This window comes from Gopherus flavomarginatus, chromosome 2, assembly GCF_025201925.1.
Source record: "Gopherus flavomarginatus isolate rGopFla2 chromosome 2, rGopFla2.mat.asm, whole genome shotgun sequence".
Classification (NCBI taxonomy): domain Eukaryota; kingdom Metazoa; phylum Chordata; order Testudines; family Testudinidae; genus Gopherus; species Gopherus flavomarginatus.
Genome location: NC_066618.1, coordinates 94680115 through 94697544, shown reverse-complemented (window position 1 = coordinate 94697544; position 17430 = coordinate 94680115). Strand labels below are relative to the sequence as shown.

The 17430-nt window shown below is 40.1% G+C and overlaps 1 protein-coding gene across 2 annotated transcripts in view; it reads left to right on the top strand.

The window, feature by feature from the left end:
• The window catches only part of AMPH (amphiphysin), a 193252-nt gene extending 178055 nt beyond the window's left edge, over nt 1-15197 (top strand). Inside the window, exons 18-22 of one of the 2 annotated variants that reach the window (XM_050937702.1) lie at nt 697-753; nt 4654-4788; nt 7062-7328; nt 9007-9108; nt 13892-15197. In XM_050937702.1, coding sequence (XP_050793659.1) covers nt 697-753; nt 4654-4788; nt 7062-7328; nt 9007-9108; nt 13892-13999 — 669 coding nt within the window. In that variant the 3' untranslated portion in view covers nt 14000-15197. Of the gene's footprint in view, nt 1-693; nt 754-4653; nt 4789-7061; nt 7329-9006; nt 9109-13891 lie in introns of both variants that reach the window. The other variant, XM_050937701.1, reaches the window with a different exon arrangement.
• The last annotated feature ends 2233 nt before the right edge of the window (nt 15198-17430 follow it).

The following is a 17430-nucleotide window of genomic DNA, read 5'->3' as shown; positions in this document are numbered from 1 at the left end:
CAGCAATGGAAGAGGTTCTTCTGAGAGGCTTAATTATGTTTCACAGGGCATGAAATTTTTCAGAGCCCTAAGCAATGTATTTAAGCCAACCTAACTTTGCAGGGCAGACCAGTCCTTGGTTAATTGGGAAAAACAATACATTCTGTGCAACAGCATTGCTTTCTGCACAGTTCACTTAAATGAATCACTGTCCAACGAGCATAAAAAAGATTGTTAAGAAATTTCTCATTGTTGAGAAATCCCAAGAGGAAAATATTAATTAAATGTTGTTGGGTTACGGGGAGCGGGGACGACGACAGTTGTAGCCAGCTGTAGGAAAAGTTTGAGATTCCTGTAACCAGAAGGTCAGCAGTACTCTGGGGAAGGTACTTATCAAAAAATTTTCAAAGCTAACATTACTGTGAGAATAACCATAAAAAATTAATAATAGAGCTCTTCAAATTCTCAGCATGATAATGGCAATGAAGAGGGAGAAAACGATTAATTTTCTTAGTTCTAAGGTCATGCTGACTTGTTGCTCTGATGCTGCATTGTAATAAGAATGGTTTGTTTTGCCAGACAATATCTGAATAAGCTTCAGCTATTCATTTTGTTGCATCCAGTACATGCCCTGCTGCCATTACATTTTATTAATGCATACTTTTCTGTTGCCAAAAACTCTAAATTAATGTGCTTACCATATTTCCTTTTTAGCAGGAGGCTGTTACAGCAGGTGAAAAGGAGGCAACTGGGATTGCTGAGGAAAGGAGTGAGGTAAATATGAACAGCCGTAGGAGGGTATAGGTTCTTTAATATTTCAAGAAAAATGTCACAGAGTTGTGTGTGTTGTTTTTTTGTTTCCGTGTTATGAATATGCAGGCCAATAGAACTGGTCAGTTCAACTGAGACCTATTTTAGAACCTATCTGTTGCAGTAGTATACTTCATAAATATTTTAGGACAGGTATGAATGTGGTTATGTGGTAGAAGGTGATATGTTGTTTCTATTCACATTCAGAATCAACAGAAAATATGCTGCTATGGAGTTTGCATGGCTTTAACACTTCCTGTGGATTTATTTGTCTGAACTCCTAATAGAGTCTTTTTTTAAAAAAATTGCTTTCATTCATCATTCCATTTTTCTAGAATGCTAAGCCCTAAACTGCAACAGAAGTTAGAATATAATTATCTTACAACTTTATTTTCTAAAGCACAAATTGGGCATTTCATTAGATATAGTTAAAAACAACTACAAAGTTTAATGAAATATTAAATTTCTCTTTAAGACCAGGTACCCTCTGCTCAACTGTTTGTTTTAGATTATGTTCTCATATGTGTGAGAGAACATATACTATTTATTCTGGATCCTTGTTTACTAAAGTGCAACCTTGACAATGCATTTTAAATTATGGTGAGAGTAACATGAGGATTTCAGCACTAGTGACTGGAAATTAAATACATCTAGAAATAGGAAAAAGGATTGAAAAATAAGGAAACTGTAAACTCTGGTAACTCCTGAATTTGGGTCCAATCCTGCAAGATGCTAACTACCTCTCTTTTTATAAGTTTCTGAACTCTGGTATGTAAGTATTTGCAAAAATATCATAGACTGATTCACTGCTCATTCTGGTTTTAGATGATTGTAACTCCAATGGGCCAAAATCTGCTCTCAGTTATGCTGGTATAAATTTGGAGTAAATCTGCTACAATCAGTAAAGTTACTCCAAATTTACTCCCGGGTAACTGAAGGTAGAATTTGGTTCATTGACTTCACTAGAGTTGCTACTGCTTTACATCGACATGAATGGAGAATCAAGCCCTGAAGTGTAATGCTGTTTTTTTCCCCATTTAAACAGAAAATTATAGGCCCAATTCACCACTGTATTATTCCAATTTTATGCCAGCATAGCTGCATTGAAATCAATAGTTACATAGGCATGACAATGGAGTAATATAGTGGTCAATCAAGCCCCACTTCTCTAAATCTGAGGGTTGAAATAATACCAAATACACCACTATCTTTCTTTTAGAGCATTTGGCTTGTCACTCTTGATATGTCTGCTCCAGCAGCTTGTATTCAAGAAATCCCTTACTGTCCACAAAGTGCAAGCTGACTAATGTCTTCAAAATGTAACTTCATCAAGCTCTCTAATATAGTGTATATGTAAACTCAACCTCTCTTGCATGGTACATTCGCCCTGCACACATATGCATCAAATCTCATATTTAAATTGGCAATATTTGTTCAATGCATAACAGCTGCCAAACTCTATTCATCGAGTCGTGTATCCTGCCTGTGATGCTTGAGTGAGACACCCACACACTCTCACCATTATTTGTTTAGCCAATTGTGCAGTTCTGTACATGGGAAATCCATCCAGACCTCTGCAGACAATGGATTTATTCCCTAAAGCATGAGCTTTAGTTCCACATAGCATTATATTAGCTACTTAGCTACAAGTATAATTAATGATCATAAACATTATCCAGTCCTTTTTTAAATCCAGCCATTGAGACCAATCTTAAGTTAGTGAAAACTGGCATGCACTATTCAAGTCAAACATTATGGACTAGATCCTATTAACTCATAGACTTCTCTCAGCAGTAAATACTTTGGGCAGTGTTTCTCCTCTTACTTACACCTTTCTTGTATACAGAAGGGCTTGTTTACAATATGAAATCAGGTAGCATATGTAGATATACAAATACCTCTATTATGCACCACTGCTAGTGGTCTCAGTGAAGTAAATGGGAATTTTGCCATTGACTTAACTGGAGGTAGGATTTCATCCTAAATAGCTAAGGGGCTAATCCAAAATTTTGAGATATGATAGAGAGAAATGGCTTCGTTTTTGCCACTTACTCTGGTAATATCAACAAACCCCCATATTTATGATTTTCTTTCTTTTCTTGTTATAGTCTGTCACAAGAATGAATTATCATTCCATTTTGATGCATGCTGTACATACGGTGACTTATGACAAAGGGCCGTCAGAGTCTGACTGTTTCAGTGTACTGTATTTTAGGACTGATATTTGTAAAATTAGAACTTGCTTCCTTCATGGAAAATGGACTGCACAAATCCAATAAATAGAAAAGAAGTGTTGATTTTGATAACATCAGATAGCAGGATCAATTTCTATAGAATTTTGTTAGAAGCATAGTGAATAAAATCAATCTAATATGCACTGCCTCCCCCATCTCTCCACATTACCTTCTCTCTGGGTTTTTACAACTATTGTTTATTTAAATCTCTTATTGAAGCAAGACTGCTGAAATCAGTAGTACAATGAAGGCCTGACCTGATGTCTTTAGTCACAAGTCCCATGACGTATGCTGGTATAATTTGATCTGGCTGCGCATTAAAGCGGTGTATACTTGATTCTGTGTCAAATGCAATTAAAATTAAAGTCTCTCTATACATTCACACAATATATTTTAGCTTTTCTTATCTTCTGTAAAGAAAAGTGGAAAGATTTGTTTACCAGCCTCATTAAGAGTTAACGATGGCAGGGACCAGTGTAATGTCCAGCAATGATGGCAGCCAACTCAGATTGGATGTGATCAGCCTTATCCATGAAGCAGCTATCTGATCTGAAGCAAGGAGGATTATCAGGCTCTTAGCCACCAAAGCTTATTCTGCTAAATGCAACTTGTTAGATGCAGTGGTGGAGGGGAAAGGGAATCATTTTTACCCCCAATTTCACTATGGCATGATAAACAGAAATATCATAATGAAGCTGCTTGGATGTGGAGTATGAATTTTCATTTTTGCCGAGCCCCCTTAGCAGATGACACTAGCTGGGGAGGGGATGTGGCCAGGGCATCCATTCATTATGTTCCATGGAGAGCCTCTGCTGCTGGGTTCCTATAGAGCTGCAGCCCTGTTGAACATGGCCTTCTCCAGCCGAACCCATGTGTAAAGTGCAGTGCAGACCCATTCTGCCCTCTCCTAGAGGCACATTCTCCAGCAATGCAGCTTTAAGGCAAATGAGCCCTCAAACTCTACTCTAAAACTTTTTTTTAATTGTAGAATGTGTTTTATATCTGTGCCCAGTAAGGAGCTGTCCCAATATGCAGCCATATGCCTTTAATCCATTTTTCTTTTAGCTAATGCCTTAGGAAACCGTCCCTGAAGAATTAACTTTTGTTGAAGCCACTAAATATACTAAGGAAGCATCATAACAGGTTTTTCCCACCTTTAATCATAAGGTGCAGAATAGCATCTAACATTCTCTTTGTATTTACTTTGATGTAAATACAGAAACACTCCATTGAAATCAGTGGCATTACCTTGGTATAAAACCAGTGTGGGATCACAATAAAGCCCACAGTGGTTTGAGCATTGGCCTGCTAAACCCAGGGTTGTGAGTTCAGTCCTTGAGGGGGCCATTTAGGGATCTGGGGCAAAAATCAGTACTTGGTCCTGCTAGTGAAGGCAGGGGGCTGGACTCAATGACCTTTCAGGGTCCCTTCCAGTTCTATGAGGTATATCTCATTATTATTATTATTATTGTCTAGTGGATCTAAATAAGCGAATTGATGCCCGTTTATATCTATCTATCTATTGATCAAAGACTGGAGCTCTTTAAAGTGGCCTGGGTGCAGTTGGTGAATAGCTGCTGTCCGGAATGATGGATGTGGCTGAACGGTTTCCATTTTCTGTTGGCTGTAGATGGCTGTAACTGAAGATGCAGGTGCAGTTGAAAATGTTGTTGTAACTGAAGCCAGTGAAGGTGCTGCTGCAGCTGAAACAGCCGATGAAGGTGACAAACCTAAAATAGAAGAGAAGGAAGCAGAGGTGGCTCAGGTAAGATGTTGAGATGCTTTCTGAAGCACTACACGAAAGAAAAATACTGGACTGTCCATAAAAGCAGCAGAGAATCCTGTGGCACCTTATAGACTAACAGACGTTTCAGAGCATGAGCTTTCGTGGGTGAATATTCACCCACGAAAGCTCATGCTCCAAAACGTCTGTTAGTCTATAAGGTGCCACAGGATTCTCTGCTGCTTTTACAGATCCAGACTAACACGGCTACCCCTCTGATACTGGACTGTCCATGTCTCCTGGCCTGAGTTACCACAGCACCCCTTTTCAGGAGAGCTGATGACGTATCTGTCCATATTGGCCCCCATTCTGCTTTAAATGACACTGGTATGGAGTAGCACCACTGACTTCAATGGAGCTATGCCAATTTATACCAGCTGGGAATCTGGCCCAGTGTGCCATAAATCATTTCTGATGACTTTACAATTGATAGATACTTCTCAGATGTGTTCTGGGGTTTATAACAAATTCAATTAATCTTTAAGATAAGCAGAAGCTGTTTCATTCCATTAGCTAGAAATCTGAAGAGCAGTGGCTTGTTAAAACAGAGCTCTGTGACCCTTCGGATGTGTTTTTATATAACTGCTCTTTTTTCCCTGAAGATAAATAAGATCAAGTGCACTGGTATTCAGAGCTGCTGAGCACACGTAATTCCCGTTGAAGTCAATAGGAGTGGTGAGTGCTCAATGGGGGAGATTTTCAGAGGCACACAGGGTAGCAAAGGCCTAACTCCCACTTATTCCCATTGGGAGTTGGGTACCAAACTGCCCTTCATGCCTCTGAAAATCTCTCCCCCCGGGCACCTGTGAAAGTTAGGCCTTGAATCCTATGCAACTCTAGAAGAAATAAATTGCAAGGATGTTCTAGTGTGTGGTCAGGCCGGCTTCCAGCTTTTCAGCAACTGGAGACCAAAGAAAAGACCCCAGGTGTTACTCTGGCACTCTAGGGATTGAAGACTTTCATGTCACGATTACCTTAGGCTCTTCACATCTGTTTGTTTCAATCACCCTCCTGTTGTCTCAAGCTCTTGAGGTTGTGGATTGCTTTTTGTTATGTGCTTATGCAATGCCTTACACAATGAAGTTGAGGCCTGTAGGTGCTACCACAGTACAAATAATTAATAATAATCAGAACAGTTGTGACCCATCAATACAAATTCTCTCTTTATGTAGGGTTTGGGGATATTTTTAACCCAGACTATATAAAATAAACAATTGATAGACTTGGTCATTCTCTGTTCTACCTGCTTCCCCATGGGGGGTTGGGAGAAGAGATACAGATTGAGATTTGGGAAACTCATTTACACAACACACATTAATGACCACACACACACACATTAATGACAATGTTACAGAATTGGGGGAGAGCTATTTCCCTTGAGCACTAGGCTGTATTGATATGTTGGTCAGGTGAATAGCTGGCCAATGCAGCCGTTAGAGGGTTGCACACCCCAGACAGCTGCCTAAAATCCTGTCTGAATAGGGCTCTTATATTAACATGATTGTAATAAGCTTCTCGTGGTCTCTTCTCTCATTTATGCTGATGTAAATCAGGGAGAACTTTAATTGGTGTTTAAACTATTGCAAGTGAATATAGCGTGCCTGATTTTGATCTCCCACAAAGTTTACACTAGTGTTACTTCACTGACATAAGTGGATTTACTTCTGATTTACGGCAGTGTTATGGCCCGATCCAAAGCACTTTGAAGTTAGTGGAAGTACTCCCATTAATTTCACTGGAAGTTGGACAGGGGCCTAAGCGAAAACAGAATAAGGTGCAGAGTGTTTTATTGTCTGCTATGGTGACAGTTATAATCCATGGGGAGTAAGACAGAAATTGACATGGGGAGGAATAGAGACCACCAGTCACAAACTGGGAGGATATTATCCCCTAGATGCACTAGCATAGCTCTCATCAGTGAGAAGATCCGCTGTGCATGAGAAGAAAATACATCCGTATTTTCTCTTATAAACAGAAAAGCAAATAAATAAAATGTTGTTTCATACTTTTTAGAAATAAAAATGAGGAGTCCTTGTTGCACCTTAGAGACTAACCAATTTATTTGGGCATAAGCTTTTGTGGGCTATAACCCACTTCATCAGATGCATGGAGTGAAAAATAGAGTAGGCAGGTATAAATATACAGCACATGAAAAGATAGGAGTTGCCTTACCAAGTAGAGGGTCAGTGCTAACGAGGCTAATTAATCACGTTCATAACATTTCTCTCTTTTTTTCTTTTTCTTTTTTTTCCCAGGAGAAAGTCAGCAGCATCCCTTCACTAGTAATAGAGCCAGCATCAAACAACGAAGGGGAGGGAGAGGAACATGAAATCATAGTGAATGAATCCAAAGATGTTGTGGAACATGTTGGCATTCAGGGCATTGAAAGTGATGCCAGTGAACTTTCCCAGGTTGTAACTGAGCAGAAAACCATTGAAGAAATCCAAACTACATCCTCTGAAGAACAGCCTGTGTCAGCAGATGATGCAGCCCATGGAATGCCACCTGGCTTTCTCTTTAAGGTCTACTTGAGTATTTAGTCACTCTTATTTTAAACATTCCTTTAAACCTAGCATCAAGTGTAAGTAAGTATATCCAGGGGCACAGTTTGTTTAGCCTGACAGCTATGTGGTTAAATAGCAAAAATGTCAAGCTATTTTTCCTTGAATTGTTTTTTTTATGTAAAGGGGGAAATAAAACTTTTACTTGCACTGTTCTTTATGTGCAAACGTGATCCATGTAGAATTATGGCGTTCAATCAAATGTGCAAGTGCACTAATCTAATCAGAGCAATGAAAATATTTTAATATGTTGGGAGAATTTCTATGGCCTGCATTATGCAGCAGGTTAGACTAGATTATCAAAGTGTTCCTTTCTGGCCTGAAAATCTACCAGTGCAATCATGGCCCCACTGAAGTCAATGAAACTTTAGCAATTGACTTCAATGCAACCAGGAGTCCACATATTATTAGAGTAGCTTTTAAAGTGATCGTGCTGAAAAGCATAATATTTCAGTGGGCAGGTCTGAGAAATTCTGCCCTAAGTGTTTGTTGGCTGCCAAGAACCTTTGTGTTTCTTGGTTCCCAGGTATCTGATGTTTCTTATTTCAGAATGATTGACTAGTAGATAAGCTGAGCGAAGATGAATGAAGTTCATGTGCTCTGTATTATAATTTGGATAGTTCAGTCTGTCCCATAACAAGCCATGGTCATGCCAAGTTATTCTGGATTGTTTTTTTCTGTTCTCATACACAAATGTTCTTTGCAAACTTCAAAAATAACGGTAAGAGTGAGACATGTCATGTGACTATGACGTAAGACACACTGACAGTGTTCCTCTATTTTTCACCAAACTCTCGTGAGTTAAGTGAGATTGCACATTACTATTCCTGGCTTTGCTGCAGTGATGCCATGGGATTAGTTGCCATCAAAGAAACTAGAATAGGGTATCTACTTATGGAGATGGAATTATTTAATTAAAGAAACAGTTTAGCTCTGCAAATGGATTATCTTGTCAATAATTACTAGTTGAAGTGAGAACTATCATAGCCCTAATTTACCAGAAAACAAGAGTGCTTTCCAGTCCACACAGCGGGATTCCCATTACCCACACCTTTAACTGACCGCTGGAATTATACCATTTTCCTCACTATTATTTACAAGGAGGATTGCTTCAGGAATAAGATCAAAAGCCCAGAACGGCAGATATCACTAGGGCATTACCATCACTCTAAGTCCCTGTTCAGTTTGCCTAAGATAGGGTGGCCAAATCCTTTCACCCTTCCTCGGGAAAGCCTCCAGTGGTGCCATTCCATGAATAAGGACAGCAGGATTTGTCCAAGCAGCAGTACTTATGGGATGTTGCAGCATCACCAATCCTCCAGAGCCCTCTGAGCTGAGGGGATCCACCTGTCATTGAAAGAATGAGTGAATACATTCATATTTAATATGTGAATTTCTTCATGGAAGAGATAGAAAAACATGGAATTAACAGACATATCAAACAAAAAAAATGGAATGTATGTGCAGTGATATCAGTTGAGAGAGAGGCAATGCCATGGCAGTGTGTTTAAGGGTTTGAAAGCACAGTACAGGTGCACATTGTTAAATGTGAATTACGAAAGAGATAATTTGTTTCTACTTAATTTTTCTTAGTACTTTCCCTAGATGACATCCTCATGTTTTATATTCTTTTCTTCAGGTTGAAGTGCTACATGATTTTGAGGCAGCTAATACTGATGAGCTTAACTTAAAACGAGGAGATACTGTACTAGTAATCCCTTCTGAGGCCACAGATGACCAGGTAAACAACCAAGGAACCATTTCTTTTGCTATTTTTCTTTTCCTGGAGATATTTCCAACTGTCTAGAGTTGTTAAGAAATGCAGTCATTTAAAAAGTCACTGTTAGAGCATAGTAAGACTAAAACTGTCTTTACTTCATTTTCATCTACGAGTAAAAGGCAATGTTGATTATAACCTGGAAATGCAGTAGATGTATTGATGGTATGATTTAACCTTCATTATGGACCAACATTCTTCTAGATTTCATTGGGCTGCTTTAAATCATGGTTTTACTTCTCTCTCTCTCTCTCTCACACACACACACACACACTTGTTTACACATAGTAGATGCATACATATAGTGCATTAGACTATAAATCTTGTTTTAACATTGCAGCAAAATTGGTAGTCTAGTGTCTGGCATTTATACATATAGATTTGAACAGATCAGATCAATACAAATTAGGCCATAGAGCAGAACGCTCACAAATTGTGTAACCTTACAACCAATTTATGCATAGTAACTCTGTAGTTTTAACTCTTCCCTCTGGAAGTCTAAATCTCCTACAATATTGGTTCTGGAAATATCAACTTCTACTAATCCTGTGGTTTCCTACCCAGGCAAAAGACCTGGCAGCTTCAACCAAACTCTCCAGTGGTATAAGCTGTGGAGGACAAGCTCCCCCCATTGCCCCCCCCCCCAAAAAAAGTGTTCATGTTGTTGATAAAAGATTGGCAACAGAGCTTTCATTTTGTTGGAACATGCAAAGATGTTTTAATTTCATTTAAATGCCAAACATTTGCAATAGTACAATAAAATGTTTTTTAAATAGCAGATACAATTTTTGTACTCTAAACTTTGGCTTCATCTAATGCCCATTGAAGTCAATAGAAAGACTCCCAAAGGATAAGGCCGAATGAGATCATAGCTCCAGATCACAATTTGATTTGAACAAAAAGCATTCTTCAGCTTTGCTTGAAACATGGATCCACACACACACACACACACACACACACACACACACACACACACCCCTTCTTCCGTAGGCAGTGGAGAAATGATTTTACCTTTTCAAAGGGTTCAAGGAAGGTACTGCAACTATTTTACCAAGCTTCTTATTGTTGGGTAGTTTCCCATTGGTAGGGGAAGATATGAAGAACATATTTCTGTCATTTTGCGGCCTGATCCTGCAAGTAACTAGTACTAGGAATATTCCTTACAAAGTTAAATAATCCTATTGTCTTCTATGGAACTATTCAAAATGCTAAGCACTATTCCTGACAGCACGTTTGCAACATTGCGTCCTCGTAATACTCCTTTTAAGAAGTGCTAATGTTATCAACTGATTTCTTGCTTTAATATACGAACAGGATAATTTCTCTCTCTTACATTTCTAGTATACTGTACTGGATAGTTTTTCAGCATGACCCTACATTCTTCTTATAAAGCTAGATTCTGCTATCCTGATTCAAGCTGAGTAGTACCTTATTCCATGTGCAATCCCATTTATTTCAATGGCATTATTCAGAGTAATGTACTAAATGTGAGGATGACAGAATCAGGCTCAAAGCTACTTAGGCCCTTAGCTTCATTGAAGTCAATGGAAGTTAGGCACTGAAATACTTCTGAGGGTCTGGGCCATATTCCTTAACTCTTTTTTCTTGGAGTATTAAGTATAAGCTTAGTCTTTTCTGGGTTAATCTATAAAGGTATATTATTCTCTTCTTGTTTGCACAAAAATCCTATTAGCATTAATTGGAGTAAATTGTGTGTATTGAGGGAGAAAATAGACCTTTATATTTTCATGTTTCTGAATTCAGTTAGCATTTATTATTCAGTGCACATTTACCCTTCATGTTTATCATCATCGTTAAACTAAATATAATACCACAACGTACCCTAGTGACGGACAAAAAAGATTGAGTTGTTTCTTTTTTTTCATCTCAGCTGTTCACTTTTCCTCCTTTGAAAGTGGCCCATCTAAAGCCATATTTCTTGTATATTTGGTAGTATTGATTCATAGTTTCAGATCATATCAAACAAGCACACTTCGTGCTTGTTTGATCCTGGTGACTCCACTTTTTCTAATATACTTGAGTTGAATTGATTAAGATAAGTTCTAGTCAGCACCTGTTCCTAGCAGAATCTGCCTCCCCCTATGATCAGGAAACTGTCATTTACTACTGCCCCTTCTGTCTCAATCGTGCCACAGGCTTGAAAGGTATTTTCTCAGTTAAATTTATCCTGGTTTCTTTTACTGCCAGTCTAAAATGTTGTCATTCTTACCTGCTTCAGTGGTACTCAATTCTGATTAAATTAGAAAGCCATTTCACCCCTGACTAGAAGCTTCAGAAAGCCATTGAATAATTGGATGTAATTTTGTATGGTGTTGAAGTTTTATCAAATGCATTCAACCTTTACATGTACACCCTGCGAAAATAATCCCAGTGCAATGTCAGGAGTTTTCACCATGTCTCCTTATTTTGTGACTGTCTGGATCATATTCTTAAAAACAGCCTCTAATTTGGGACCTACATTATTCTGGATTCAGTTAAGTGTGCCCACCGTTTTGCAAGTACAGTCACTTGTAGGCAAAAATGATTAAAATTAAATGGCCCAGATACAGACACTTGCATATTCAGATAAGGCACCTCAATCCCTTTGTGGATCTAGCCCTAAATCTTAAAGTCCAGATGTTAGAGCCCAAAAAACTCCACTTAGCTGCCTGCTAACCTTGTAGGCACTTAGGTTTCTGTCAGTTGAAGTCCCCTACGTGCCTACATTTCTGGTTGTGTGCACAATCACCTGACACCCACTGCCTAATCCCCACAGCCACAATTTCACCTGAAGGGCCTGATTTGGTGGACTTGCTCAGAGGCTGCCGAAGTGCGTGTCTATTGGATTGGGCCCCATACAAAACACAGAAGGAGGATATTGTCCTCTTATAGCCCATAGCCCAGGGGTTAGCGTAGTCCCACACAATATGGGAATAATCTTGTTCAGATCTCACCTGTCCCTATCTGAGGTGGAGCAGGCACTTGAAGCCACATCTCCCACCTAAAGCCAGTGATTGAGGCCTTTAGAGTCACTCTCTGACCCAATGAATATTTATTTATACAAGTGGAACAGTAGAGACAGAGACACCCCCAGCCCAGAATATCCAATAGCCCAGGGTGAAGGCACTCTCTTGGGAGGTGGGAGACCTGTGTTCAAGTTTCTACTGCAAATCAGGCACACCACTGAGCTATGGATATAAGACACAACCTCTTCTCTCCCTTTTTTTATTTTGTGAAAGCATGCAGAGCTACGCTGCTGTAGTGATTCTAGTGTGGACTAGCCCTTAGTCCCTTGCTAGGGCTAGGGCTTAGCCACGCACCCCTCCTTGGCATTTCCTACTAGCTGGCTTAGGGAAGTCAGCATGCTGGTGTTTGTGAATCCCATTCATAGAATCATAGACTTTAGGATCAGAAGGGACCAACGTGATCATCTAGTCTGACCTCCTGCACAAAGCAGGCCACAGAACCCTACCCATCCACTTCTATAACAAACCCCTAACCTATGTCCGAGTTATTGAAGTCTTCAAATTGTGGTTTGAAGATCTCAAGCTGCAGAGAATCCACCAGCAAGTGACCCATGCCCCACACTGCAGAGGAAGGCAAAAAACCTCCAGGGCCTCTGCCCCGGAGGAAAATTCCTTCCTGACCCCAAATATGGCGATCAGCTAAACCCTGAGCATGTGGGCAAGACTCACCAGCCAACCTAGGGGTTAGGCTCTCCTCCTTCATTGTATAGGAAGCCTGGGTGCCTGACTAGGGGCTGTGGATTCCACTTGGCAGAAGGATGCCTAAAGTTAGACTATAACGACGAGACCTGCACAGAAGACATCGAATTGCAGTGCCTAACGTGAAACAACAACAGTGTAGTTGCAAAGTTATAGGGTAGTTGAGGACACTGAAAATTTGGCCCACTCTCTCCTTCCCCCCACCCAACTCCATCTATTTTTGTCTCATTCATGGATGCTCAACATCTCCTCTCTATTTGCTTAGCAATCTCTGCTGCCCTAAGTTATAGGAGCAGTTCAATATATTGTATTTCATGGACCTCTTTGTGGTCAATTGAACTGCTTCATGTTAGCTCACAGTGTGAACGCTGCAGCTCAGAGGGCTAGGCCAAGTCTCCACTGGAGCTGCAACATCCACAGTGCTATTTAACATGCTAGCTGGAGCACACCTAAAGTATGATGTCTACCCAGGCTGGGAGGCTCACTCCCAGCTGCAGCATTGACCTAACCAAAAAGGTCTGGAGCTGAGAGCAGAGGATATATTTTGAAAGATGCTGAATTAATATTATAAGGAGAGTGGGTTAGCACTACAGAAAGTTAAGTTTCCCCAACACTGGTCCCTGAAAGACCCTGCTTTCAGTTAGTTAATTGCCAAACTGTAATAATTTGGTGTGAAGTTTTCAGTGCCAGGTGTCTGCCTCAGCCTGAATCTTTGGAAAAGTTTCAAGTAATGGCTACATGGTTTTGGGATCTTAGAGGTACTTTAATAGTGGCAGACCCAGGAACTGTTGCCATCACCAACTTCCACTATAGGAACCACAGTGAACTATCCTGCATAAAAAGAGGAGAATTTAGGGTGTTTGGAAAGGAAAAACACATATTTTCTCTAACTTGTTGGGGTTAGAAGGTTCCCCCCAACACTAATATTAAACACTATGAATTTTAAAAGGACCTCAACACATCCTCCAATTTTGCACCTATAAAATGCTGTCTGCCTATAAACTCTCCCTTTTACCTTGCAGGAGGCTGGCTGGCTGACAGGCATTAAAGAATCTGATTGGCTGCAGTACAGAGATGCAGTAACCTATAAGGGACTTTTCCCAGAGAACTTCACAAAGCCCTTGGAGTAGTTCTCAGCTCAGGCATAACAGTGTTATAAGAAGCTCAGTTGGTAGGTTTTTAAATCTCTTTGAAACACAGGAACCCACTTTTGTAGTTAAACTGCTAATGGTTTACAGACTGGTGCCAGACAAAGCTTGGTGAAACACATCAAGTGAGCATGAATGCAAACAGTTAAGTTAGCACTGTCTGAAGCAGTATATGAAAAAATGTATTAAGAGAAATGTCCTTATTCGTTCACACGTATGTGGCAACGGGTTTGTTTGTGCTTTGTCAGAGCTATGGTGATCCTGTATTTGATCCTTTCCCATGAAATCTAAAATTAGCCTCCTCACTACAAGAACCTTAACTTCTCTGCACTAAGTGTATTGTATTGACTTGCTGCACTACAGAAGATTTTACTAGTAATCCTTTAGTAATGAGGTCAAATTAAGTTGTGTTTAAAAAAATGAACTGCTGCAAAGTTTTTCAATGTTATTTTTGAACATATATACACATATATGCTTGTGTGTATATAAGTGCATACAGATACATATGCATTAACATGTTACCTTCCATTGTAGTTCTTTGACTCTGTAGTATCATTAATAGATGCATTGCTCTTACAAGGTCTGGCATTACAGTAAATAGCTTTGTTCCAAAACAAAGCTAGCTGCTCCATTGCCAAAAACGTTATACAGTATCTGTGTTTGTAATGTGAAATTTTCATTCTGAGATGAACAGTTATAACCATCATATAATTGCTGCTAAAACATTGGAAGGCATGGCTCAGTCTCCTCTATTTCTAGCTGCAATAGTTTGAGATTGTGTGGATAGAGTGGTTATAATGCTAATTAAAGTATAAATTGGCTGAATTATGAAAACAAAAAATATCTAAGAAGGACAGAAACAATATATTTTCACTATATGTATTTATGCAGCACACCATCACAGATCCTTTTAAAATAAGGTATATAATGTATCATGTATCAAGAAATCATCTGTAAACTATTATGTTTTTCAGTGTTCTGTCATTCACAATAAACCTTTGATCCAAAAGAAGCTGGTTTTGAGAATGTTTTTGAAGTTTGGTTAAATTGGATTAATATAATCCTAACACAGTTCCTCCTCCCCACCAAAGATATTCAGCACAACAGATACCCATATGTGTGAGTTCTAGCACAAACCATCTCATACCTGCTCTTCAAACAGAATTAATTTGTCTTAGAGCTCTAACCTCCAATTAGTTTCTGACCACGAATGAAGGCGCTTACCTGGGATTTGGTTAATGCGCAACTGCAGTTCACATTTTCTATTCTGCACCCTTTGTCCATTTACTTTACTTTGAATCCAAATCTTGAAAAGAAAAATCTTTCATGAACTGCATTGTTTGTGGGGCTGTGTATTTTTAAGAACATATAGGATGTTCCTCGAGGTCCTTTTCTTGACATCTGGTTCCATATCCATTCATGGACTTGCTAGAACTTGTAGCTCCCACAGGTCTAGAAGTCCTTGGCTTTGAGTGATCCAGAGTAAAGGATCTCATTTGGGAACCAGTTTTGGTCTGGTGCAGTAGACCCCAAATTCTGCTTCCACAAGTTTGAGGTAGTAAATGAGACCCAGTGTTGCTGGTCTATGTCACAGATTTGATGTCCTCATGCCCCACGTTGCTTTAAATGGTGTTTGATATCTACACATCATTAATTTTCTGTAAAACAGTAAAAACAAAAAACCCTCTGCATTAAAGGGAGCATCCTCACCTCTTTCCTGGAACCACGGTTGTCCTCATCTCCTGACAGCAAGGAGACTGAGGATTCCAGGCCCCATTGCTTCAGAACAGTAGAGGAGATGATAGAGGCAGGAGGACATAGTGATCAGTTGATCATCTTAATTTTACCAATGCTGACTGCACTTTGTGCACTTGATGCCTTGGGGGTGCTAAGTGCATGTGACACTATGTTCCATGCCATGGCTATTTCAATGCCATTGGTATTCGGTATGCAGCCTACACAAGAATTTACACAAAGCACATAGATATTAAAACGGGAAAGGTCTGATCCAGGGTGAACAGCCATCATGGATACTTTTGCCCCACATAAATACTATGTGACTATTTTCTTCATCTTGCAATTTCGCCTCCCTTTTTAAAAGAAAAATGGCAGTTCATAAGTCCACAGGATACCAGAAATAGTAAGACCCACTAATGACAACACTCTAGTAACTAGATATGGATTATGTTTTGCAGGTTACTGCCAAGTGTGGCTGATATGTCATGGGGGAACTGTTCCTGCTGGAGCAGAGCCTTTTCCAGTTCTTCTAAATCACTGAAGTACATGGGCTGCAGGCAGCCCGAGTTACAGATGCAGAGGAAGGTTTTGGGTGCCTGCCTGAAGCGTGCCAGCCTCTGGCAAGTCTAATTTCAGGTTAGCCCTGCCAGAGGCAGATGAAGGGACATCCAACCATCTGTGCATTATTACTGCTTGTAGTCACACAGGAAGGACTCAGAAGGCCAGGAGTAGAATCTGTCCAATAGCAGGAGTCCATCACCATTTCCTCTCCCTATCGGGGAAAAAGGTAGGGAGAGGCAGAGGTGGAAGGTGGTAACAGGTGAGCTGCAGTATTTAAAAGGTCCTTTAGATGGAGACGGATTGCAGTAGAGGGAAGGGAGAAATTAGAATGAGGGGGAAATATATTTTTTTTATTGGTGGGGGGAAGGGGGGTCTTCCAAAGGTTTGAAGGAGAAAAGTTACTTACCTTAGAGTAACTTGAGTTCCTCTAGATGTTTTGTCCCTGTGCATGCACTGCTGTGGGATGGAATGTGCCTGTAGGGTCTTAAGTGGAGAATGCAAAGCAGTGTCTGCAAGCCAGTGCCTGCACAGAGCAGCACTTCTTGCCTCCAAGTAAGGACAAGGGAGGTGCAAATCCATCACCACTTGCTTCCTTCTCAACTGCAAAGCAGACCCTCCACAGCTGAGAGGAAGGAGAGCAGGAGGAGCACCCATATCAACAAAACATCTTTAATGAAGTCAAGTTACTGTAAGATAAATAAACTCTACTCCTCCTTCAGTATATATTCCTATGGGTGCTCCATCATAGGAAACTCCCAAGCAGTCATTCAGTGAGGAGGAGGAGAAGAGTGCTGAGGACACCAAAAGCAGTATCATCCCTGGAAGCAGGTAAGATGGCATAATGCTTGGCAAAAGTATGAAGGGAAGGCCAACTTGCAGCCCTACAAATTTCTGTTATGGGGGTCATCCTTCAGCAGAGCTGTAGATGTGTACTGAGCTCGAAGGAAAATGTGTTCTCTCTCTCTGAGGGGGCTGCATTCCACTAGATTCATAGCAGGTTAAAATGGCAACTCAAAACCCGCCTGTGAAGTCTGAGTGGAAATGGGTTGATCCTTCATTTTCTTTTCAAATGATGCAAATAACCTAGAAGAGGCCTAGAAGGTCTTAGACTTGTC